The 24,756-nt window shown below is 41.5% G+C and overlaps 1 protein-coding gene and 1 long non-coding RNA gene across 3 annotated transcripts in view; both read right to left on the minus strand.

Annotated features, from left to right (window-relative positions):
• LOC115537492 (dihydropyridine-sensitive L-type skeletal muscle calcium channel subunit alpha-1) overlaps positions 1 to 21,197 on the minus strand; it is a 137,101-nt gene extending 115,904 nt beyond the window's left edge. For both annotated transcript variants that reach the window (XR_003974811.1, XM_030349462.1), the window contains exons 1-2: positions 20,829 to 21,197; positions 19,730 to 19,835 (exon numbers count right to left, since the gene is read on the minus strand). Coding sequence is in view for 1 of the 2 variants with exons in the window: in XM_030349462.1 (XP_030205322.1) it covers positions 19,730 to 19,835; positions 20,829 to 21,007 (285 nt within the window). In the remaining variant the exon portion in view is untranslated. The remainder of the gene's footprint in view (positions 1 to 19,729; positions 19,836 to 20,828) is intronic.
• On the minus strand, positions 11,311 to 12,864 carry LOC115537497 (uncharacterized). Its single transcript, XR_003974818.1, has 3 exons — positions 12,746 to 12,864; positions 11,534 to 11,923; positions 11,311 to 11,387 (listed from the first exon to the last, which is right to left on the minus strand). It is a non-coding gene; the product is annotated as an uncharacterized LOC115537497 (long non-coding RNA).
• Positions 21,198 to 24,756: the final 3,559 nt, after the last annotated feature.

A 24,756-nucleotide genomic window follows, 5' to 3' on the forward strand; every position in this document is an offset into this window, starting at 1 on the left:
CTTACGTTATAACCTGTGATTGTCTTTCAGTGTAAAATTATTCTTTCTTATTTGAATTATGAAATGAAATTCCACACAGGAGCACACTTTACAAAGCAGTGAGGGGGGAGCTGCCTGAACCTGATTTATTTTTTATAACCTGGTTTATAAGGATTTTTCAGCGGACATTGCACCACTCATCACCACCACTGCAATCAGTGCTGATGTCCCACTGGTTGACTCAGCATTTGGGAAAGTTCAGGAAGGCAGTTCCATCTATTGATGTTATTGCGCCGATTAGGGTTAAATCCATCTCGGGCAAGCAAAAAGCTCCCTGGAGAACTGCTCCAGCTGTAAAGGAACAAAAAAGGAAGTGTCGCAAAGCAGAGCGCAGATGGAGAAAATCTAATCTCCAGGTCCATTATGATATCTATAAAGAGAATCTTCAAATATATAATACAGTAATAAGAAGCGCCAGAGAATCCTTTTTCTCTAAGATCATAAACAATAACATCAATAACGCACGCATCCTTTTTAGCACTGTTGATAAGCTAACAAATCCTCCAGCTTCAATTGCTCAGGAACTCCTGTCGACTAATAAATGCAATGAGTTTGCATCCTTTTTTAGCAATAAAATAGAAGGCATTAGACAAGTTATTAACTCTGCCTTGTCCGGTACGAAAAACATGTCACCTTTGTTCCCAGAAAAGGATAATACAATAACTATGACACAATTTAACACCATCGACTATAAGACTCTCGATGAAATCATATCACATCTTAAACCTTCCACCTTTGCCCTCGATGTTTTACCTACAAGTTACAAGTTTAAGAACATTTTTAGCTGATTGGCGAGTGAATTAATACAAATAATCAATAATTCCCTCCTATCAGGACATTTTCCTGAAACCTTGAAAACTGCAGTTATTAAGCCTTTATTAAAAAAGAGCAGCCTAGAACCATCTTCACTTAACAATTATAGACCCATATCAAATTTACCCTTCATAGGTAAAATAATTGAAAAAGTTGTTTACCAACAACTCAGCAACTATTTAACCGTAAATGACCTCTTTGATAACTTTCAATCAGGCTTTCGCCCCTTACATAGCACTGAAACGGCCCTTATCAAAGTCCTAAATGACATCCGTTTAAATACAGATTCCGGAAAAATGTCAGTTTTAGTTTTACTAGATCTTAGTGCTGCTTTTGATACTGTAGACCATAATATTTTAATAGACAGACTCGAAAATTGGGTTGGGCTTTCAGGCACTGTCTTGAATTGGTTTAGATCCTATCTACAGGACAGAAACTACTATGTCTCCATTGGCAATTTTGTATCTAGTCAAATTAAAATGACATGTGGAGTTCCCCAAGGATCAATCCTGGGCCCTCTTCTATTCAATCTCTACATGCTTCCATTAGGACACATTCTAAAAAACAACAAAATTGCGTACCAAAACTATGCGGATGACACTCAAATTTATATAGCCCTGTCACCAAACGACTATAGTCCCATCGACAATCTCCGTCAATGCATTGAACAGATAAACAGCTGGATGAGACAAAATTTCCTCCAGCTTAACAAAGATAAAACTGAGATAATTGTCTTTGGTGCAAATGACAAAAGATCAAAAGTCAGTGCCTACCTTGATTCTCTCTCTCTTCAAACTAAAAACCAGGTTAGAAATCTTGGTGAAATTCTAGACTCTGATCTAAATTTCAACAGCCACATAAACTCAATAACCAAATCAGCCTACTATCACCTGAATTAGAAAAAGAATTAGAGGCTTAATGTCTAAACAAGACCTTGAAAAGCTCATCCATGCATTTATTTTGAGTAGGCTTGATTATTGTAATGGTCTTTTGACAGGCCTTTCTAAAGGTGCTGTTCGTAAATTGCAACTTGTTCAAAACGCTGCTGCTAGAGTCCTAACAAAAACAAAAAAATGTGAACATATTACACCTATTCTCAGATCTCTACACTGGTTACCAGTCTGTCAGAGGATTGAATTCAAAGTTCTCCTAATAGTCTATAAATCGCTAAATGGTCTCGGGCCAAAATACATGTCAGACCTCCTTTCACCTTATACTCCAGCTAGACCCCTAAGGTCAGCTGGGACCAGTCTATTAATCACTCCAAGAGTGAAAACAAAACACGGTGAAGCAGCTTTTAGTTATTCTGCCTCGTGCAAGTGGAATAAACTCCCTGATGAACTAAAACAAGCCGAAACTCTAAATACCTTCAAAACCAGGCTTAAAACCTTCATGTTCTCCAGTGTCTTCGACTAAACACTAGCACTTTGTTTCACTCTTTTATTTTCGACTACAACACTAGCACTTTGATTCACTCCTTTATTTTGAGCTATATTCTTATTTATTTTTTATCTTTTATCTTTATATACCCTCTATTTTTATTACTTTTTATCTTTTATGCTCATTTGTATTCTCTTATCTATTCTCCCTGTTTTGTATTTCTTATGCTCTATGTAAAGCACTTTGAATTGTAAATTGCCTTGCCTTGCCTTGCCTTCCATCTCCCACCAGCACCCAGTGTCTGTGAGACGGATTGTTTTATTCCACCCAGATGCCCCTCCGCCACCACCTCTACCTCTAGATGGTTACAGGTTGCAGCCTACTAGCTGCCAGTTTGTGTGCAATCTCCAGCAGCAGCTACATCTGCAATCTCTACAAACTAATTTGGAAGGAAAATAGAGGTTGCTGCAAGGGAGCAGAGTGTCTCTGTAGAGTGGCACCGAGTCAGGAAGAATAGGATCACATCTTCCCGCTTCAGGAAGATTTGGCATGTCCGTGGTCAGAGCTCAGCAGAACGCCTTACTGAGCGAATAAAAAGGGTGTGGCTCAAACAGCATCAATGAAGAGGGGCCTGGCATTAGAGCCGGTTGCCATTCAGGAGTATTGTTGGGTAAAGAACACCAGTTACTGGCCTTGTGGCTTTGTCATTCACCCTGATGCTCCCTGGTGAGGGTCATCTCCTGACGGGGTTGTGTTTGATCCAACTGAAAATCCACCCTTTGGCCTGTTGGAGATCAAATGCCCAAATGCGAAAAGCTACGTTGACTGTCCATATTTGAAATTACATAGCGACACCATGAAATTAGAAAATCAGCACAGCTACTACTGGCAGGTCCAAGGCCAGCTCCTCATTACAAGAATGGAGTGGTGTGACTTTGTTGTGTTTGCAGAAGAGGACATGGTAGTCCAGAGGATCTACAAAGATACAGAGGTTGCTGAAGTCAGTGTTGTGTGATAAGTAAGGAATAATAAAATCAGAAGTTATGACAACGAGATGTTTATAAATCAACCATAAATCTTTCATGTGGCCTTTTTTTTTTTTTTACTTCAGTGTAATTAAAGACTTGAAACACAGAATGATTGTTTTATTTGACTTTTTTATTAGAATAAGCCAGTAGAGTAAGTACAAACATAGTCACCTTTCATTTTCTTCAAGCTCTTTGAATTAATTCATAATTTACAATCTCATTTATAACAAACGAAACAAATATATATATAAATCTATCCATCTATCTCTAAATCTATCTATATATCTATTGATCTATCTATCTCTCAATCTATCTATCTATCTCTAAATCTATATATATATATAGAGATATCTATATCTACAAGTTTTTAATTTATGTTGTAGAAAGTACATTTATTTTGTGCTACCAATTAATAAAAACATTAATCTAGCATAACCTTCTACAAATTGTAAAGTAGATCTGAGATGAAATGTTACTGCTTCTCCACTACTACCGGAAACAGTCGTGCCAACCACTGAAAACCCGGAAGTTAAGAGACGCCATTTTGTGCACTAGGCCAATAAAGAATTCCAAAAATACATGCGCAGCCAAAATGTACCGATCCAACGCCACGTCACTATGCATATAATAAAATCAAATGATTCCATTGCTCTTGTGTGGGAGGTCGCACTTGCTGTCTCCCTCAGATTTTAATTAAACCATCGTGGTTAAAATGTTCTCATAATGATCAATGACAGAAGACATAGGCTACTAGACATGCATCATGCTGAGACCAGTGGGTGTTGGAGAATTTTTGCAGGCATTTTTTGTTGCGATGTTTGCATTAAGCACTGTAGGCGCTTCGGTGAGGCTGTGATGAAGTTCACTATTTTTTGGACCCTGTCTAGACAGTAACGAACATCCCTGACCATAGTTAATTGCGTTTGTAGTCTACACTCAGACGTGAAGTCATTATTGCATGCGGGTGTCTTCATTCATAAAAAAAATTAAACATTCGGGAGTATGCAATAATACAAATTATTCTAAAGAGGTCAGAGACTCTGTGTGCAGCCCCGACTTCCCCAGTGAACCAAGAAAGCCTTCGCCGTGACGAACGGGGGATTTGACCCCCTCGGTTTTACACAGGAAACTTGAGACAAGAGGGTGAAATCGCCGGGCGTGCCAAGCTGCGACAGAGCCGGCTCGGCAGTGTAAAAAGACCTATAGCCAGGGTTCGAGTTAGGTGGGAGCTGAGCTCCCATAGAGAGAGGTCTGGCTCCCAAGCAGCAAAATCAAATATCTGTGGCTGTCTCTGAAACTACAGCAGCATAATATTGAAATTACAACTAAAGCCATTTTCCCTAGCACATGCAGAGTAATATTGACGTTACGTGGGATAATAGAACGCCGGTCATTATCGGGAAAATAAGCCCCGACAGGGCGAACCGGACACCGACGCGAAACGGAGGTGCTCCGACCTGAAGTGGCTTATTTTCGATAATGAGCCGCTACTTGCCAAACGAGAAAAGTAACTTCACAAGGTGTCTTTTTACAATTTATTTGTTACCATTCGTAGTGTTGACCAGCAGAGAAATAGTTAGCCAAAGACGTTGACGTCGCTTAGCAACCGAATACGCTGGCGTTGTTGTGAAGGGCCCATGCAAGTGAACGGAGCGTTCCATGGCATTGAGCCGTGTCATAATAGCCCATAATTATGTCCTATATCCCTATATCTCCCCTGTCAACAACTTTAAGAGACCCCCACAGAGATGGAATAATAACTCGAACCCTGCCTATAGCCTACTTCATCCTGCCCAACAATATGGGCAGGACCTAGACCAAGCTCTCCTAATCGGGGCAGCAATAGTCGTGTGTCAATGCCTAGCCTCTGTGTTTGAATGATAATGAATGAATGGAATGTTGCATTTTTAATGTCTACAAATATTCTAGACTAGAGAGCCATTCAATGAAACCTTATGCGGAATCAGATAGTCGGCTCTTTGCTGCACAAACTATGTTTCAGAAATCAGCACATTACGAAAATGTAGTTGTCACACAAGCTATTTTGGATTTTTGCAATATGGAATTATTTCAGGGGGGGAAATGCCATGAAAAAATGTATGTACAGTGTGTTCAGGATTAGGACTGAAATATATATGTCGGCCTAGGCCTAATCAATTGTGTTTTAATATCTTTAGCATTCATATTATTGCACTCTATTCTTTGCAGGCTACTCTGCGGTTGGCCTTGGTGGGGAGATATTTTAACCAGTGACGGCAGGTGGTGATTTTGGGTGGATGGGCTAACGAATGCATTACATTTACAATACTTCAGGTCACCTTTATATCTCTGTTCATAACTTTCATATAATGTGAATGACTTTTAAACAAGAATAAGGTGTAGAGAAATGCATGTCTTTATTTGAAGCACAATTATAAATAAAAAGAAAAATAAGGTGTTTAAAGTGCTTCACTGAGATGAAATTGAACATTTTGAACTAAACCATTAAGCAAAATAAAACTTTTTTTGTGCTTAAACAATTAAAAATGTTGACCGGTCTCCCTTTGCGCAAAATGCGGCTGTAGAGGATCACACACTCTTTGGTAGAGACGTCTGTGTCGCCGTCAATCATGAAGGACATGTATGTGGCGTTTCCGACGTCCGCAGCTGTCTTTTGCTTTAAGGTGTCGCCTATTACCGCAATGAATTGTGCACATGCCATCTCATTGCTATACGTCGGGTCGACGTTTAATCCATTTTACTTCATGAGAATAATTTCGGATTTAAATTTGGTGAATGGCAATTGGCAACTCCTCTTTGGCAATGTCGTATGCAACATTCAATTTGAGCATTTCCGATTCCTTAGAGAACCGTATTGTTACTGCCTGTCGCTGAAATGCTGCTGGGTGAGGGGCCACTTTCTCTACACATTTGTCGCGTCATGTTGGGTTATTTAGACATATGCTTTTTTATATTTATATTTCGTTTCGATACAAAACGTTGTTGACCCGCTTACAAATGCACTGTTACCGGCCATATTCTGACCGCACTCCTGACAGTAAATCTGTACATCGTTTGGTTGATGTGTCCCCAATCTCTCCCAATTTTTCCTCCAAAGACATTAAAGAAAACCGATTAGAAAGGAAATAATCCACTTTGTTCATGTTCATGCTAACGCCCGCCATACTGCACTTGCGCTGTGATTGGTCGAAGTTCACTGTACTGTAGCTACGGTGCTAGCTGGGGGCGTGTCACGACACCTGTCAATCACAATAAAATGTCCGCTTACGCTACTGTGCTTGGGCTGAATGACTTTAGCACAAATGGGAAGCATATGAAGGGGGCGTGTCACGATACCTGTCAATCAAAATTGAATGGAAGCTTTCGCTAGTCCGCTTGGGCTAAATACATTTAGCCCATTCACATGAAAAAATAACAAGATCTATCATATATCCTGGGTTATTCTGTCACTTTTTGGTGCTGTTGCTGCTTTAGGTTCTACCAAAATTTAAAACAATATGTTCTAAGGTTTTTAATAATATTTTTTCATTTTTACTGTAAAATGTAGGGAGGGCTTAGCCCTGTTAGCCCATTTATACCAGCCGTCCCTGATTTTAACCCTTTTTAACCCCATTTTCCTGCAACATTCCTGCGTCTCCTCCTGCGTCATAGCCCGTTTCAGCACCGTGTTAGTGGACAGGTACAATCCTACGAACGTCGTGAGTGCAGCGAATGTGCGTTCATGTTAAGAGGAGTTTTGGAAAACGCTCCAAAGAAATTTACGATGGTTCGTAAGATCCATTGTGAGAATGATCGTACGAGCGAAGATCCATCGTTATCAGGAAACTGTACCCTGTGCCGTTATTGAAGAACAATGCACACCCTTGGAATGGAATTGACCAATCAGAATCAAGTATTTAACAATACTGTGGTATAACTTCAAATAACCCATAAATAAATGATACATGGGAAGATTAATGAATATCATACCACACCATTGTTAAATACGGGACAATTGCCTTTTTGACAGTTAGAATTCAATGTGCCCTGGCACAATATTTTAACTCTCATAACTTAAAATAAAAAGCCAATAGCGTTATTGTGCCTGAAATACACGCCACCTAGAGGGCTGCCACTCTCATCCTAAATTCTTCACTCTCATCCATTCATCCATTCATTCATTCATTCATTCACTCATTCAACCAAATGACGTTAACTGGGATCCTCCAGATCAGGAAATAGGGTTGTGGTGCTGGAAGCCGGTTTATTGTACGGTTTGTTGATAATGATACATGACCTGGTGCAGCATGTTTTCATCCAGGCAATCTCTCCCTCAGGGTGTGTGGGGACGGCTGGTTTAACCTGGGCACACTGGGCACACTGAATACTCAATGTGCACAGGTGTGCAGGCTCAGCCAGCCCCAGAGTCCAATCAGTTTGACTCGGGCATGTGAGGCTGCTTAAACCAGCTATCAACCCCACACCCAATAGTTACAGATGATGGAAACCAGGGTGAGAAACAGGCTCTTATATTGTCATTGAATACCCAAATATTGTTTTGTTTAGAAAACCTAGTGGGCCAATTATTCTGTCAGTTACCATTGCTATGCTTTAAAACTGTATTCCTTAAAATTGAGGTTTTGGAGTTTAACACACAGCTGCGCACGAGGTTGAACGTGATTGCTGTGTAACGACTCGTACAGGATCAGCTGATTCCTTGCTGACTCGGTTTAAACTGCTTGAAAACTGGAAGTACTCTGATTTCTAGTATACCCCAGCAGATGCAGTCTTAACTTAATGGTGGATGCATTTTGTGCTATAATTACCAACAAAAACTTAATGGTAATGTAAAGTGAACTTTAGTATAATAAAACTATAATAAATACAAACGCTAATAATGTGTACATATATTATGAAATAGTCTAGGCTACTTTTTATGGAAATCTGAGTCTGAAATCTGCCCTCACCTACGTCAATCAATTACTTGTCATTGCTAACCATTTTAGTTAAGCATTGACCTTTTAATGTTTCGCTGAATGGTACGATCCTCTGTGCGTTCATTTATTTTTTACATACAAATAATCTGCTGTTTGTAGAGTTTTAGTTGGGCACTTTAAGCAAGTCCTATATTGTAGCCTGTATTGTACTGAAGGCCTATCTGGTGTAATAAGTGTAAATGTATCATACCTATTAATAATAATTCATAAAACTAATTCTGTGTGTGCGTGTCGGTTATGTAATGATGGAGCCTTGTTTCATCCTGCAAACTGGTTTAGTGTCCTCTAAAACCACGTCAGTTTGGAGATTAGACTAACACGCACAAAATACGCCCTCTAGTGTCTGATGTGAATTTCTCTGAAGACACAGCAATTGAGATCAAGGTAAAACACAGCTGCAGGTTAAACCACAAGTACATATGACACAGCAATGGAGCTTAAGACGTCACGTGACTTCTTGAGTTTAAAACCGTGTTAAACTCTGTCACACTTTAAAGGTAACTAAAATCTACAATAAAAAACTCCTGGGCCTCCCGTTTGTAGAACACATGTACTTTGGCACTGTATTCCTTGCGTAACAGCATTATTATGGTAGGGGAGCTCGGGGGCAATTGTAACAGGGGGCAATTGTAACACATTAAATATCTCCAATAGGAAATAAAGTAGATCCACAGAATTTATTTTGCACATGTATTTTGATGATGTCTCTCTGCATACCAAAGGAAAAAATTATATCTCCTTTTAAAAATATTTTTTCAGAAAAAACCCGTTTCTGAGGTACGAAAGTAAAAAAAAAAATCTACGGTATTTTTCTCATAAAGTCTTACTGTTTAATTTCAATTTAATAAAATCGATTTTGTTTTGATGAATATACTGTTGTGTAAAATATGACATATTTGTTAAACATTAGCTCCATTGTTTCTAGCCATCAGGGTAGTTTGTGTAAAGTTGTTATGGTCGGGGGCAATTGTAACACTGTGTTACAATTGCCCCCGACACTATATCAATGATGTTTTGTTTGTTAAATACATTAAAATACGTGATTTATATGAAATTATATGATGCAAAAATGTATGTGTACATTTCATATAATAATGTATTCCCATTTGATAAACTTTCTGAGGTTTAGCTCAGTGAAATAGGCTTTTGCCTTTCACCCTAGGGGCCGGGGTTCAATCCCCACCAAGAGCAAAAAGGAAACAAATGAAATTAACTTTAGATACTAACATAATGCTTGAGAACACATAATAATGTACATATTCCAGATCCAGGGAAGTCTGGGTCTCATGTGTGTCTTGCCGCTCCTTGGCCCATGAAAAGTGCACGGACGGAAATCAATCATACTTGTGCCACAATTGTGAAAGCAGTTGAAGGGGAAACATAGAAAAATGATATTGTGTTAGGATAGCTATCTGATTGTTAGTTTTAGAAGTTATTGTTTTCAAGTTGGTTTGGTTTTAACTGTTTTAACTGTAACAGTTTTTTAAGCATGTAATATGAAATAGAATGAAATAAGCCGCTCGAGGTATGTTAATTCTCTAAAAGCATTTTGTTCTATGTGTTATATTTATTGTTTAACAGTTGTGTGATTGAATATACTGTTAAAATGTAATTAAATCAGTCCTATTGAACTAAAAGTGTTTCCCCTATATTTCTCTGCATTAATAGGAAGATTATTGTGGTCCTTTATGTTTACATGAAGCTATGAGAGCTGTTGTTACAATTGCCCCCACACACTGTTACAATCGCCCCCGCACCAGGGGGCGATTGTAACGTTTGACTTGCAATTTCTAAATCAATATTGTGAATCTAACATTGCCTGTAAAAGAAAATTATTACTGTTCACAAGTAGAGTACAGATACACATTGACCAAATTAACAAATTATCTAAATAGTTCAAGAGGTTTTTGAGTAATGACACTAAAACCAAAAAGTGTTACTTGGGCCTATCTCACAACTTCCTGGTTCGGCGTTCGATTTTGCCTTCACCGGGTAAAGTGACTTCCGGTCGCGTAGTCCATGATATTTGACAATGGCACAGTCAAAAAACAATAGCTTCTGTTGTGTACCTCTATGCGCCAATTCAAAACAAAAACAACCGTATTTACATTTCCACGACTTCCCAAATAATACCCCAATTCAGAAGGGGAGTACACTTGTCTGTAGTCGGCATTTCTCAGCGGCTGATTATGACGAAGGGAGTGCTACGCTGAATACTGGAGCTGTTCCTAGTCGTTTTGACTGGAACAGCTACACCACAGCCCCGAAAAAAACACCCGTGTATAAACGGGTGTCAGCTCGAAAAGCTGAAGAAGAGGACAAAACACAAACGGACCGGAGAGGTACCGGGGAACATGACTACGCGACACGCCCCCCTGCCGGTAAGTAGATGTGCTAACTAGCTGTTATGTCTGTTATTTGTGTTCAACACTTGTTTGGCTATTGTATAATTTTGCCAAACATGGCATGGTTAACGTTAAAACATTCAATCAACATCAGACGTACTGTTAAACTGGGGTTGCATATTAATTCAGATTCAGCTTTATTGGCCAGGTTTGCGAACAAACGAGGAATTTGACTTTGGTTTTTTACTCTATGTACGACACTCAACCTATAGTTAATACATAAAAAAGAAAAACAGAAAACAGTACAAATAAATGTAATAATAATAAATATAAATAAACTGTTAAGTATACAGAATACAATAAAAAGAAAGGGTGAATACGAATGAATGGTAATGAAGACTGATTTGTCTTCTTTTTTTGTAGGTGCACTGGATGATGCCCTGGAGTATATTGCTGAGCTGGAGGCAAGGCTGCAAGAAATGTCCATGGGGCCACAAACTGTCCTCAACAGATTTTGTGTGTCTGATCAGACCATGAAATATTACACTCGGTTTCCATCTCAAGACGTGTTTCAAGTGTTTTGGGAGTTTTGCCCCTCAACACAATATATTCTTTATTGGAGCAAAGCACAGAGGATTGGACAAGAGGCGATTCCAACACCAAGCCCTTCAAGGAAGATTCCAGTCATTGATGAGTTTTTCATCTACTGTTGTAGAGTAGCAACTGGCCTTAAAGAACAGGTCATTGCTGACATCTTCCAGGTCAGCACAGCTGAGATGGTACCAACTCCAAGCTGGATATTCCCTCTAGGATGTGGGACATCAAAGGGCGAAACGTCAAATAAAAATGTGACTTTTTTTTTATATTGTAGTGATAACAGATGTATTCTAATATGCATATTTTCATAATGAGCAAGTTTAACAGAGTGCAAATTGCAAAACAAATGTCTTACCAGCATACGCTCTGTAGAGTGTGGACTTGACTCCAGTCTTCCCCACCGACTTGGGTTTCTTCACCACCAGGTCACTCACAGCCTCTGGATGGATTCCCTGAGGCGAACAACAAAAATTTAGTCATACAGGAAATGCTCATATGCTCTAGACAAATACTGAAGTGTATGATTTGAACAGAGGACACAACAGCACACGTGTGTTCGAGGTCGATGCCACATCTGTGGTTGACTGGTACAGGCCAGGGAAGGTGGAACCACATCAAGGCCCAGCTGCACATAATGCGCTGTCTGGAACAGCAGAGCGGTTATATGGCTACAGAAGCCTTTGTCCGCAGCACAGCTACAGCTGTGTTCTGAGAGACCCAGTTGTCCAACAGCCTCCAGGGTGATCTGTGAACACCATAAGAATTGAGTTACTGAACTTAGTAGGTAGGACCTTGATATAAGGCCATTGGAAACTGGCAAGGAGCCTGCAACCGCAGAAAAGCCATGTACAGTTCCGTGCAAAACTCTTGGGCCACCATTACATCTGATGTTTGTCCTTTTAATGCACTCAACACATTTCTTTATTTACGGCTTGTGCCTTAATGAAGAGGAAGAAAAATACATAGGTCTGTACAGCCACAACATTGCAGCAAGCTAGGTGGGCCAAGTCTTAAGCACGCTACTGTTTGTAAGAAAGAACAATGAAAATGATCTGAACTTCAGAAGAAGAGGAAAACTGTAACTGCAGTTGTTAGTCCAGACAGACTATCAAAACTAACAAACTTGGGCCAACGGGCCCTAACTCAGCAGAAACCTGTAGTATGTGGGGCTCCTCATTCCTCCTCATCGAGCGGTTGCATCTACCCCTCACTACCACCTTTCCATCAACTATATTTGACACTTAGCATATACATAATGTTAATAATATGTCGCTGATCGGAAGAAAACTGGTCAGCAAATAACTAGCTGAACCTATCCTTGGCTAAACTAATGCTAAAATGCTAACGCTACACACGGAGACTTCATAGCCACCATGGCTAATTATATTCATAATATTATAGTCTACACGTAACAAATATGATCATTTTACACACATTTCACACACAGACAATATTTCTGACGATTTATATGGATCGTATATGGTTTGCTTGTCATCACAAAACATGAATGAGCAAGGCGGCCTTTGAGTAGCCTACTGACAACAACAAAACACCTTAGACAACTTACCTTGATAATTGTGTACAAACTCCTCCACAAAAAACTTGTACCCCTTTGTCAGGCTGGGCTGTGGTGTTGCTGAGTGTGTCTCCACAATCTTCTGCACATCTTCGAATCGCAATTTGGGAAAACCCACCAGGGAAGTGGCGAAGAAACGATCCATTTTTGCATTGACGGTGTAAGTACCATATTGGCTCGGCTACCAGATCGGCTCGGGGTCCGTCGTCTGCTGATTACGTTACACAATATCATTGGCTGTACGCTTGAATGGGCGTAGGCTACATTGTGATTGGCTGCTAAGGGACAGTGGTGATTGGCTGTTTTGTGCTGTAGCTCTGGCTGTCGTCATAGCAACCACAGCGAGCACATGTGTGAGCGCGAGTAGGTCTGTCTAGTTTCGGTTTGTGTTGCCAGATTGGGCATATGTCCCGTTTTTCCAGCCTAACGTGATTCAAAGTAGCCAAATCAGGCTGAAAATGTGCCCAATCTGGCAACACGGACGGCTTATCTTAACAGCCAAGATGATTCCGAGGGATGTTTTGTTTTTAGAAGAAAACTATCCATACAGATAGGTTGGGAATGGTCTATGTTCAAAATGAAAGATCATTACAGGCTCTTTAATTTAAGCCATAAAAGACCTTATTGCTGTAGATAGCGTATTGTGTGACGTAATCAGCAGACGACGGACCCCGAGCCGATCTGGTAGCTGAGCCAATATGGTACTTACAACGGCAATACAAAAATGACTACGCCGGAAGAATGTTTACTCGGTGTGACGTCATTTCCGATTTTTGTGAGATAGGCCCAATGGGCTCCCCTATATTGTAATATTTTAGTGCAACATTTGAATGTATTGTTAGGGCTTCAATATTGATTTAGTGGTATACAACGGATTTCAAAATAAAGTGGTATTTTTGAAACTTTACAAAATATCACTGATCAGTGCTTAATTTATTGATTAATTTGTCCATCTTTCGAATCCGTTCAGGGTAATAATCTTAAATGGCTTCTACAGTCAGAGGCGGTCCTGGCTGGATTTACGCCCTGGGCGAACCATCCCTTGCAACGCCCCCCCCCCCCCCCCCCCACCTCGTCGCCAAAAAAAAAAAAAAAAACTTACCCCCAAACCCTGACACCAACACAACAATATATTATATTATTTGTATTATTTTAATATATATCATCTTAAATACAAAAAGGTAACAAGAAAAGAGAAAAAACAAGATAAATAAATACAGTATATAAACACCAATGTAAATTGCACAAGGATTCCACAGGATCTAATAACCATGCTTGAAAAATCCCTGAAGAAAGCTAAAAAAAACAACAAATAAAACTACTCTGTGGAGCATTAAAAAAAGATTTGTGCAGTAAACTATATTGTATTTTACAGACGAGTTTTGTTTTGCATCATCCTAATACCATCTCTGAATAGTTCCAGTTATGATAACACACCAGTTTTGTTCATAGAGAAACAGCAGATAATTAACATAATCTGAATTCAGTGCTCAGACTGTAGCAAATTTTTCACCCTGGGTTTTTCACCCTGTTTACAACTGGCATTAACATTACCAACAGGTGTGAAGTGCAATCTAAAACTTGACTTTTCTAGCCTTCTTTGCTGCAAAATCATCAATTACATCATCATACAAAATCTGTTGTGCAACTGTATGATTGATGCTGATGATGGCAAGTCCAAAGAGACGCTCCTGGGACATAGTGGACCTCAAGTATGTTTTAATAAGCTTCAGCTTGGAAAAACTCCTCTCTGCTTCAGCTACTGTCACTGGGAGGGTCAAGCCAATTCTAAGTGCAGTCCACAGATTGGGGTAGATTTCTGCGAGCTTTTTCTCGTGGATGAAAGTCAGCAGCTCAAGCAGAGTCATCGACTTTGATGGGAGGTCAGGGAAGTTCTTTAAAGTGCAGTGTAGTTTGCAGGGTCTCACATTCTTTTTGCAGCTCTTTGTCTGGGAGGTTTCTGAAATTAGAGAGAACTCCAAACTTCTCTAATATTCTGAAGTGTGGAAAATCTTTCCTGAACAGCTGAAGCTGCAGCATCAACAACCACATTGAAAAATGTGACCTCCAGCTTCTTCAGAGCATCATTTAAAGGCTCATCAAATGCTTCATAGGAGAAGTGACGCTTTGTGGATCTCAGTCTCTTCTGTTGCAGAACAGCCTCAACATTCATTTCTTCACAAATATCCTTGGCTGACATGTGCTGTCACAAAGCCTGTTGCCCTGTAGCTTTGAAGATCTTTCTCAATCCTATTGAGAAGACTGACTGCTACGTCAACTTGCATGCTGGGAGACTGCATCAGCTTGCTCACATGGTGTGTCTGGCTCAAGATGTCGTACCACACCACTGTACAGATGCTGAAGCAGTAGGATCCCACCTCCTCCGACAAGGACTGGGCCTCAACCTTAATGATGGGATCTTTAGTGTGATCTCTCACCTCAGTCAGTGCCTCTCTCACAGCAGCTGCCTGATATCTCAGGGGCTCAACACTCTTCACTTTACTTTCCCACCTTGTGTCAGTCCACATCTTCAAAGTGATGCCCACATGTTTTTTCAGTATGGCCCATCTCTGAGTAGAGGCTGAAAACAGGGTGAAAAGCTTTTGTAAGATGCCAAAATAATTCAGGGCATCAGTGGAAGCCTTAGAAGCATCGGCCACAACCAAATTCAGGGTATGAGCCCCACATGGCACAAAAAGAGCTCTTGGATTCATTTGTAGAAGCCTGGCTTGAACACCCTTGTTTTTCCCCTTCATGTTTGCCCCGTTGTCGTAAGCCTGTCCTCTGCAGTCCTCAAAAGGAACTTTGAGCTCCTCTAGTCTCTTGAGAATCAGGGATGCCAAATGCAGACCTGTTGATTCCTCTGCCTCCAAAAACCCCATGAAATGTTCCTTTATGCAGGGCTTCTCCTCTGTCAGTGACACCACACAAATTACAACTGACAGCTGTTCGGTGTGGCTGATGTCTGGTGTGCAATCGAGAATAATTGAGAAATATTTTGCCTGCTTGATGTCACTCACCATTCCTGAAATGATCTTGCTGCTCATCAAATTAACCAGTTCGTTCTGTATGCTGTGACTGAGGTAGCTGGGGTGACCAGAGGTACTTTTTTGGACCCGGTTAAGGTGCTCTTTCATTACTGGGTCAAATTGTGCCATCAGTTCAACCTCTTTGAGGAAATTGCCATTAGATGGCGTGAACAATGTTTCTGTACTCCCCCTTAGTGCAAGATTTCTCACTGCCAGAGACTGCACAATCGCCGTCAAACGGGTCAACACTGCTCTCCATCTCATCTTCTCAGCCTCTAGAAGTGCCATCTCCTGGTTATCAATTGTTTCCCCCTTTTTCATCCTGACTGCCAGTTCTTTCCATACTTTCATGGAGTTGAGGTGTTCTGGACTGTTGTCGTGAGAGGTGAGCAAATAACTTGCATGTTTCCAGTCTGTCAGGCCTGAGCTTGTTAAGTGAATTATCCTCTTAGAAAAGAGTTTGCAGCAGAAGCAGAAAATGCTGTTGTTTTTCTCTGAATAGACTAACCAGCTTCTGAGAATCTTTTCACCATTAACCAATGTTTTCTTGAAATACTGGTGGTGGCAACTTCTTCCATCCAACTCAGGGATGGGCAACTGGCGGCCCGCGGGCATGTGGCCCGCGGCCCGCATGCCCACTCAGCCCGCACATAATAAAAAAATAAATAATAATAATAATAATAATAATTGACCATTCATGTGGCTGTTTGAGCATGGAAAACATGAAATTAATGTATGTTGGTTCAATTAACATACCGTACATAGGTTATGATTCTGGACGATTTTTTAGGTAGTGGCCATCGCCAAAATGCACCAGAATACAGGAAATCATCTACCAAATTCAAAATTATGTAGCTTCTCTCAGCTCACGTTTAGTTGAAGTGTGCAGTCATGGCCCTCCGATGGTTATGATAAAAAATGTGGCCCTCTTTATCATGAAAGTTGCCCATCCCTGATCCAACTCATTCCTGGGGAAAACAAAGTCAGCAGGTACCTCACTTGGTCCTCTGCAAACCAGCTGTGTCCGAATTCTGTCGGTCAGAACTGAAGGCCAATTAGCAGGGTCAGTAGACACAGGCTCATCCTCAGGCACAGGATTTGGTGGGGTTTCGGGTTGAGGCATTTCTAATAAAGAGAAAATGGTATTGTCATTAGTATACATGCTATTCACAGCATTCATAGCATTTGCAAAAGTAAAAATTTATGCAAAAACGCACACATACAGCCCCCACACACTCTCTCTCACACACACACACACACACACACACACACACACACACACACACACACACACACACACACACACACACACACACACACACACACACACACACACACACACACACACACACCTGAGGAGTCCTGCAAGGAACATGTGGCTGAGGAGGTAGATGGCTCCAGGACCATCCCTGAAAAGGCCTGTGTGGCTGCAGAGGTAGATGGTTCCTCATCAGACTCCAGGACCATGTCTGTGGCTGCTGTGGAAGTATCTGACTCCTCATTTTGGCCAGTGGGTGCTTGTGCTCCAGTTCCAAAATATTTCAGAAGTGCCCCTGAATTTACAATTAAGATACAATTTGTAAGTTAAATCACACTTGTGTCACACAGTTACCCAATTAAAATTACCATAATGCACATTTTTTAACATTTGTTTTAACATCCTACTAACTAAACATAACACACTACAAATTATTTAAAAAGCTATATCACATGTGGCTTACAAAATACCATGTCATAGGGCCTATTAAAAGTTATTCAAACCAACACTAAGGAACTTTTCAACCTTCATAAAATATTTTCATAACTTTTGTGATGATACATCGACTTACAACAAGTTGAATGACACCTCTGTCGTGGTCTGAGGGGGTCTGTATCTCTTTCTCTGGCACTAAGCAACTTTGAGGAGCATGGTAGGAACCCGGCTCTCACTTAAGTTTCTTTGTGTTGCAAACACAAACTAGACTAGGTTGCCTATGGGTAAAATAAGTTGCATGACATGATGCCTCAATTCTAATAGTTAGCAAAACTAAAACCAAATTCAGCGACGCAGTTGTCTTCTGTGGCTAATAGCAACATATTAGCAAGAGGCTAATAAATAGCCTATAGCCTGTCCCTCACGTCACACTAGAAATCTGCATACCTTTATCTTTTGCCCGTTTCTCCTCTTCTTCTTTTCTTCTTTTTCTGAACTGGGCACCTGATGGCTTCTTTGGTCTTTTACCTTTATCCATGATGAAGATGAAGACTCGACATCATTAACTTTTGCATGACCTTTTGCCAACACCGTCCGTTCGCCCGTCAATCAACCGGAGTCACGTGACATCACGTAAATAAATTCACGGAGATTGACACAGATTATTATTTTTTTTTTTACATTTTTCACATAACCCAATTGATTACATGTAGGTATATGGGTCTATGTTAATTTTAGGAATGAAATACAATTTATTTGGCAGCAGTTTGTGTTGTGTGGTGGCCTAGGATCAGTCTATCCCCCGCCCCCCTCCCTCTTGCCGACCTCTGCAGTCGCAAGTTGATCCCCCGCCGCCCCCCTCCCTCTTGCCTCTTCTGACACACACACATAACCTGTATGACTCTGACTCTCAGCAGCAAGTTGACGTGAGGGCGCCCAAGCGCCCATTCCACCAACTTTGACATGGAAATGAGCGGCGGTAGTATAGAGATATGGCGACAGTTTTTTTATTTTTTATTTTATATATATATATATTTTTTTTTTTTATTATTTACTTTTTTTGGAGGGCGCTCGCTCGTGTGCCCTCACATAGATTGCGCCCTGGGCGGTCACCCACATTGCCCATAGCAAAAACCGGCCCTGTCTACAGTGGTGGATTTTAGTGCACAACCATAATGAATCTTTGAACATTTATTATTTTCTTTGTTGATGTTTAAATGTGTTGTAAAAAAAACTTTTTCTTTCTTTATTCAAATAAGTTTTGGGATATTCAAATTATTTATTAGGCCATCAAATATTGCTACATGTCTCTTTCGGTTTTAACAGTGTGTTAACTTTTTTACGTTGTGTGCGGTAAGTTTGCAGAGTGAGTCAATCATAATCATCATAATATTTGGTGGACACTCGCATTCAAATATTGACTTAGTATGGGGGTCCACGGTTAAAAAATGTATCATGCTAATTTCCTCCCTATTTTTTCTAGCTGTTAATTAAGTTGCAGAACAGATGCATCGTTATGGCTTGATTTAGGACCTACTCTAAAATATCTATTTATACTCTTTGCTCTTTCTTCAAATCAACACGTCCACCATGTGAGGCAGGAATGCTGGGAGAGGGGGGCACCCATCTCCGTGCAACCGCAAATGAGCCCATCGTTTTTGGATCAGTGAATTATCAGCTACAGATGCATCTAAAACAACGGCCTTTACGAACACCAATTGTTGGTATGTTACCTAAGAGTGGTCCGGTGGCCCTGTGTTTATTTGGCAGACCACAGCTGTGGTTCGCCAGCTGTCCCAGGGCTGCGTCACTGCCAAGTGACGGCATGGATCCCCTTTCAGCATTGCAATGCACCACAACCAAAGTGACTACTTTCCTACAAGCTCATATATCTAACAATAAAACACACTATAGGCTCACAGACATTAACAAAGGTATGATCTGAGTCTGACTGGCACACCAACCCTGCTTCAGCAGCAGGGTTGTTGCAAGCGACTCAATTTAATTATCACAAATCACGATCTATAACCTTTTTATTGTTGTCAAACTATGAACATTAATGCTCATTATTTTGTGAGTTTTGGTTGATGTAAATGTTGGTTGTTATCCACATGCAGTGTAACACTATTGCTGATACTAAATCAACCAATATCTAAGCTGTTCACTGTTCACTAAGCTGTTCAAAATCATATGATCATAAAAGGCCAAGTTAGTTTATAGAAATCTCAGGCATGCACACAGACACAGACCTACCAAGTTACTGTTGGTATTGTTGCTGTCTTCCTCTGGCATCGGCAAATACACAGCTAGAGCCACACAATTGGCGAAGATGGCAAGTAAGATGATGATTTCAAAAGGTCTGGGCGGAATGTATTGGAAATCAAAGTGGCACCATGACTAACATCTAGTAAGGTTTACAATAAATAATATCCATGGTTATTGAAGAACCTAGAACCTAGAACCATCTGAGGCAATTCAATATCTTGATTGGTCCACAAAACGCAGACATAACTGTTAGCCGGAAATTGTTATGTTGATAGTTATGTTGATAGATTCATATAAGTTATTACTGAAAGAAAAAGTAGGGCCTATTTGGGCTGGAAAATAAATAGTTGTTGCATAAAGCCCTCAGCCATTAAACTATGACATCTGTTCAATGCAATTATCAGGTTTCCAGAACACGTTTCAATGTATTTATGATGTAGGGATAGGCCAATCTAATGGTTTGAAGTATGCAGGTAATAATATAATGACTTGACTATATATATAATATATACACATAGTAATAATATTTATACTATGCGCTATTCAAATTGAAATTAAAACTGAAACATCCTACGACGTATATTCTCTTCTAGTTAAATGATTAACAATTGAATGTTAAAGGTTCACTAGCAAATAAAACATCTACATTTTGACCATAATATGGCAAGACCTTTTGTGGTGATAGAAGTGTTTTTTCTATACACAGTAAACATTTAAACTAACATACTGCATGCTTCGTGAAGGTATATTATAATTACTCTTAGAATTATAACCATTAGAATTTCAGAGGGATTAAACATTCCATTATTTTCAAATGTTTACCATTCACATTGACCTTGGTGTATTTGCCGTAAGTTATATTCATATGTTAAACTATGCAGGCCTACCAGCTGCCAAAGAGCAGTAATGAACATGGTATTTGTACTAAAGTAATGTGAAGTGAACCTGGAGGATACTTCAACTCCACCATATTGATGATAATGTATTGGTAGTAATGTTGATGATAATGAACATGGTGTTGGTAGTAATGTTGATGATAATGAACATGGTGTTGATACCATTAGTGTGAAGGTAACATGAAGGATACTTCCACTCCACAATGTTGATGCTGGCCCGGCGGATGGGGTTCTTAAGGCTGAGGAAGAAGAGTGAGCGGAGAGGCCGAGGGTTTCCTCCTGTAGCCATCAACTTCTTCAGCTTCTCCTTCTGCTTCCTCTTCAGGGTCTCCTCGTCCATGATGTAGGACGACAGCGGAGGGTCAGCCATGGTGGTAGGACTACAACCTCGATACAATCAGTAGTAGAACCAGAGTATTTCCCTTGTTCTATTACGTATCCAGGCGTCTTGTCCCCAGCCAAAACTTTGTGTCCTATCTTTGTCTCCTGCCTATCCTTAAGTTAGCCTCACTGGTCCTCGACTCTCGGTGCAGCGCTCAGCTCTACATGAAAGGCATGCCTTTGCTGAACAGTTGGTTGTACAACCAAATAAATATAGACAATGGGAGTGGCTATAAGGGAGTAGGGTAGCAGAAGTGGAAGACGCATGTCAATGCAGGCTCTAGCATTCAGATTGGCCCAAGCAGACTCTGACAGATTGTGATAAATTGGGTTTTTTAATTACAAAACAACCATAATGAAATACAAATAATAATAGAGTTGTTGAGCATTACCTCTCTGTGAAACTTAATTATACAACTAGGAGGCAATATTCTATTATATTGACTGATAAACATCTAAATGTGAGTAGAATTTTCACTCGCAGGCATTTATTCTGTTAGTCTATCAAACCAAAATGAACTCCAACGAACGTCGAGTTAATGAGTTAATTAGTTGATAAAAATTCAACATGACTTACATGCATGAAAGATGTTAGAATCTGATTTTTCCATGAGTAACAATATAAGGCAAACATTTATTTCTGAATTCTAAGCATTAAACATTAACCAAGAACACCTGTCAGCAGACTTTCAGCATCTCTCCACACTTTTCTCATCAGCCGACGAAGCAGTGGACTACTACAACAGCCATCTGAGTAGCCTCCTGGATCACCATGCACCTGCTAAAACCAGAGCATTCACCTTCACCCACCCAGCTCCCTGGTTTTCAGATGGGCTGCGGAAGATGAAGGCAGCAGGGCGAGTCCTTGAGCGGCGATACAAAACATCTGGCCTCACTGTTCACAATCAAATCTACCGGGAGCACCAACTACAGTATTCAAAGTCCCTTAAAGAGGCAAGGTCACTTTTTTACTCTGACGCCATCAGAAACAATCCAGGAAACTCCAAACGGCTCTTCTCTACGGTCAACCATCTTCTCAAACCACAATCCCCCCCACTTACTGGCACCACAGAAGAACAGTGCAATCACTTCAAGGATTTTTTCAAATCAAAGATTGCACATATTCGTTCTGCTCTTTCTGGTCCTCCCACCCAAACCGTTCCCCCATATACATATGCCATTTCACAACCCCTAAACTGCTTTCCTGTGGTTTCATCAGAAGAGGTGCAGAACATCATCAGGAAGATGAAACCCTCCACCTGTGCCCTGGACCCTCTCCCAACCTCCCTGGTAAAAACCCATGTCACAGTCTTAAGTCCCCTGATCGCCTCTGTTATAAATCACTCTCTCCAAACTGGTCACGTTCCCCCCGTCTTTAAGAAAGCCATAATCAGACCACTGCTCAAAAAACATACCCTTGACCCAGAAGTCCTATCCCACTACAGGCCCATCTCCAATCTCCCCTTCATATCCAAAGTACTTGAGAAAGCAGTTGCCACCCACCTTCAAAACCACCACAAACTAAACAACCTCTATGAAAAATTCCAGTCCGGTTTCCGCTCCGCCCACAGCACAGAAACAGCACTCGTAAGAGTTACAAACGACCTCCTGAGGTCATCCGACGCTGGCTCCCCCTCCCACCTCATCCTTCTGGATCTAATAATAATAATAATAATACATTTAATTTAGAGGCGCCTTTCAAGACACCCAAGGTCACCTTACAGAGCATATAGTCATCATTCAAAACTATGTAAAACAGACTAGGTATAAAAGGAAAACAGAGGTTAAACATGAAGAATAATAATAATTAATAACACTCAAAGACGCCCAAAGTGAAGGGGGACCTCACTAACCACCACCAATATGTAGCACCCACTTGGGTGATGCACGGCAGCCAATCGGTGCCAGAACGCTCACTACATACCAGCTTGAGGTGGAGAGTTAGGGATGAGGTAGAGAGTGAGGGAAAAGAACATTTAACACTATCGATCACATTTAAACAATATCGACCACATGTAAACACTATCGACCACATTTAAACACTATGGACCACATGTAAACCCTATCGACCACATGTAAACACTATCGCCCACATTTAAACACTATCACCCACATTTAAACACTATGGACCACACGTAAACCCTATCGACCACATTTAAACACTATCGCCCTACATTTAAACACTATGGACCACATTTAAACACTATGGACCACATTTAAACCCTATCGACCACATGTAAACCCTATCGACCATGTATAAACACTATCGACCACATTTAAACATGTAAACCCTATCGACCACATTTAAACCCTATCGACCACAATTAAACACTATCGACCACATTTAAACATGTAAACCCTATCTATCTATCTATCTCTCTGCTGCTTTTGACACAGTCGACCATGACATTCTTCTAAACCGCCTCCACCTCACGACTGGACTCACTGGCACTCCCCTCAGTTGGTTTCAGTCATACCTCAAAAACCGGATAGAATGCATCTCCCTGGGTCCCTCCAAATCGAACCCACACACAGTCACTTGCGGTGTCCCCCAGGGTTCAGTCCTTGGCCCCATCCTCTTTATCCTCTACCTCATCCCCCTTGGTCAGGTCATCAGCCGCCACGGTTTCTCATTTCACTGCTATGCCGACGACACACAGCTCTATGTCAATGCCACAGCTGCCACCCACCTTTAGCATCACCATCATCCCCATCAAAACTCACCACGTGCCTGGAGGAGATAAAGGTATGGATGGAGCACAATTTCCTCCAACTCAACAGCGCCAAAACCGAAGCCATCCTGATCGGGACCTCTCACCAGACCAAATCATCATCCATAACCAGCATCAGTTTTTCTGGCTCAAATATCACTCTCTCATCAACAGTAACAAATCTTGGTGTAAAAATGGACCCCCAGCTCACTTTTGAATCCCATATCAACCACCACTGCAAGACCTCCTTCTATCACCTCCGCAACATTTCCAAACTGTGGGATCATGGAAAGGGATCATGGAAAAAGGAACGTTTTCCGACATGACGCGTCCAAAGGAGGAAGACTCGGAGGAATGGCTTGGCGTGACGGCGGCGCAACACCGCCACCCAGTGGCCGTTGGCGGTGTTGCAGGATTGGCAGCGGTCGGTCGCCACCTGGCCAGGCTGCAAGTTTTCTGGAGCAACGCCGCTGGAACCCTACCTGGCGCAGTTGAGGATCGCCGCGCGATACTACGGCTGGGGTATGGACGAGTCCGCCGCCCAGCTTGCCCTAGCTTTGGAGGGAACGGCGTTGCAGGTTCTGCTGGACCTGGCCCCAGCAGACCAGCGGGACCTCCAGGCGCTGACCCTGGCCTTGGAGAGGCGTTTCGGGCAGCGGAGGGTCGTGAGCCACAGCCGGGAGTTGCTGACCAGCCGCCACTGCCGGGAGGGGGAACGTTTGGGGGGCCTACACAGCGGACGTACTGCTGTACGCCCAGCGGGGCTACCCCGACTTCCCTGCTGCGGCTAGGGAGGAACTAGCCCTTCAATCGTTCCTCCAAGGACTTGCCCCGCCGCAGCTGGGACGGCACGTCCGCCTCGCCGGGCCCCCGAACCTCGATGTGGCTCTTGAGCTGGCGGAACGGGCGGAGCGGGAGCTGTCCGACCTACAGCCGTCCGGTGCCCCCCGACCTCATGTCCGACAGGCGGACTACGAGCGGGACGAGGACGACGAGGAAAAGTGTTTCCAGGCCTGGACCTCGCCCC

Source organism: Gadus morhua, chromosome 23, assembly GCF_902167405.1.
Source record: "Gadus morhua chromosome 23, gadMor3.0, whole genome shotgun sequence".
Lineage (NCBI taxonomy): Eukaryota > Metazoa > Chordata > Actinopteri > Gadiformes > Gadidae > Gadus > Gadus morhua.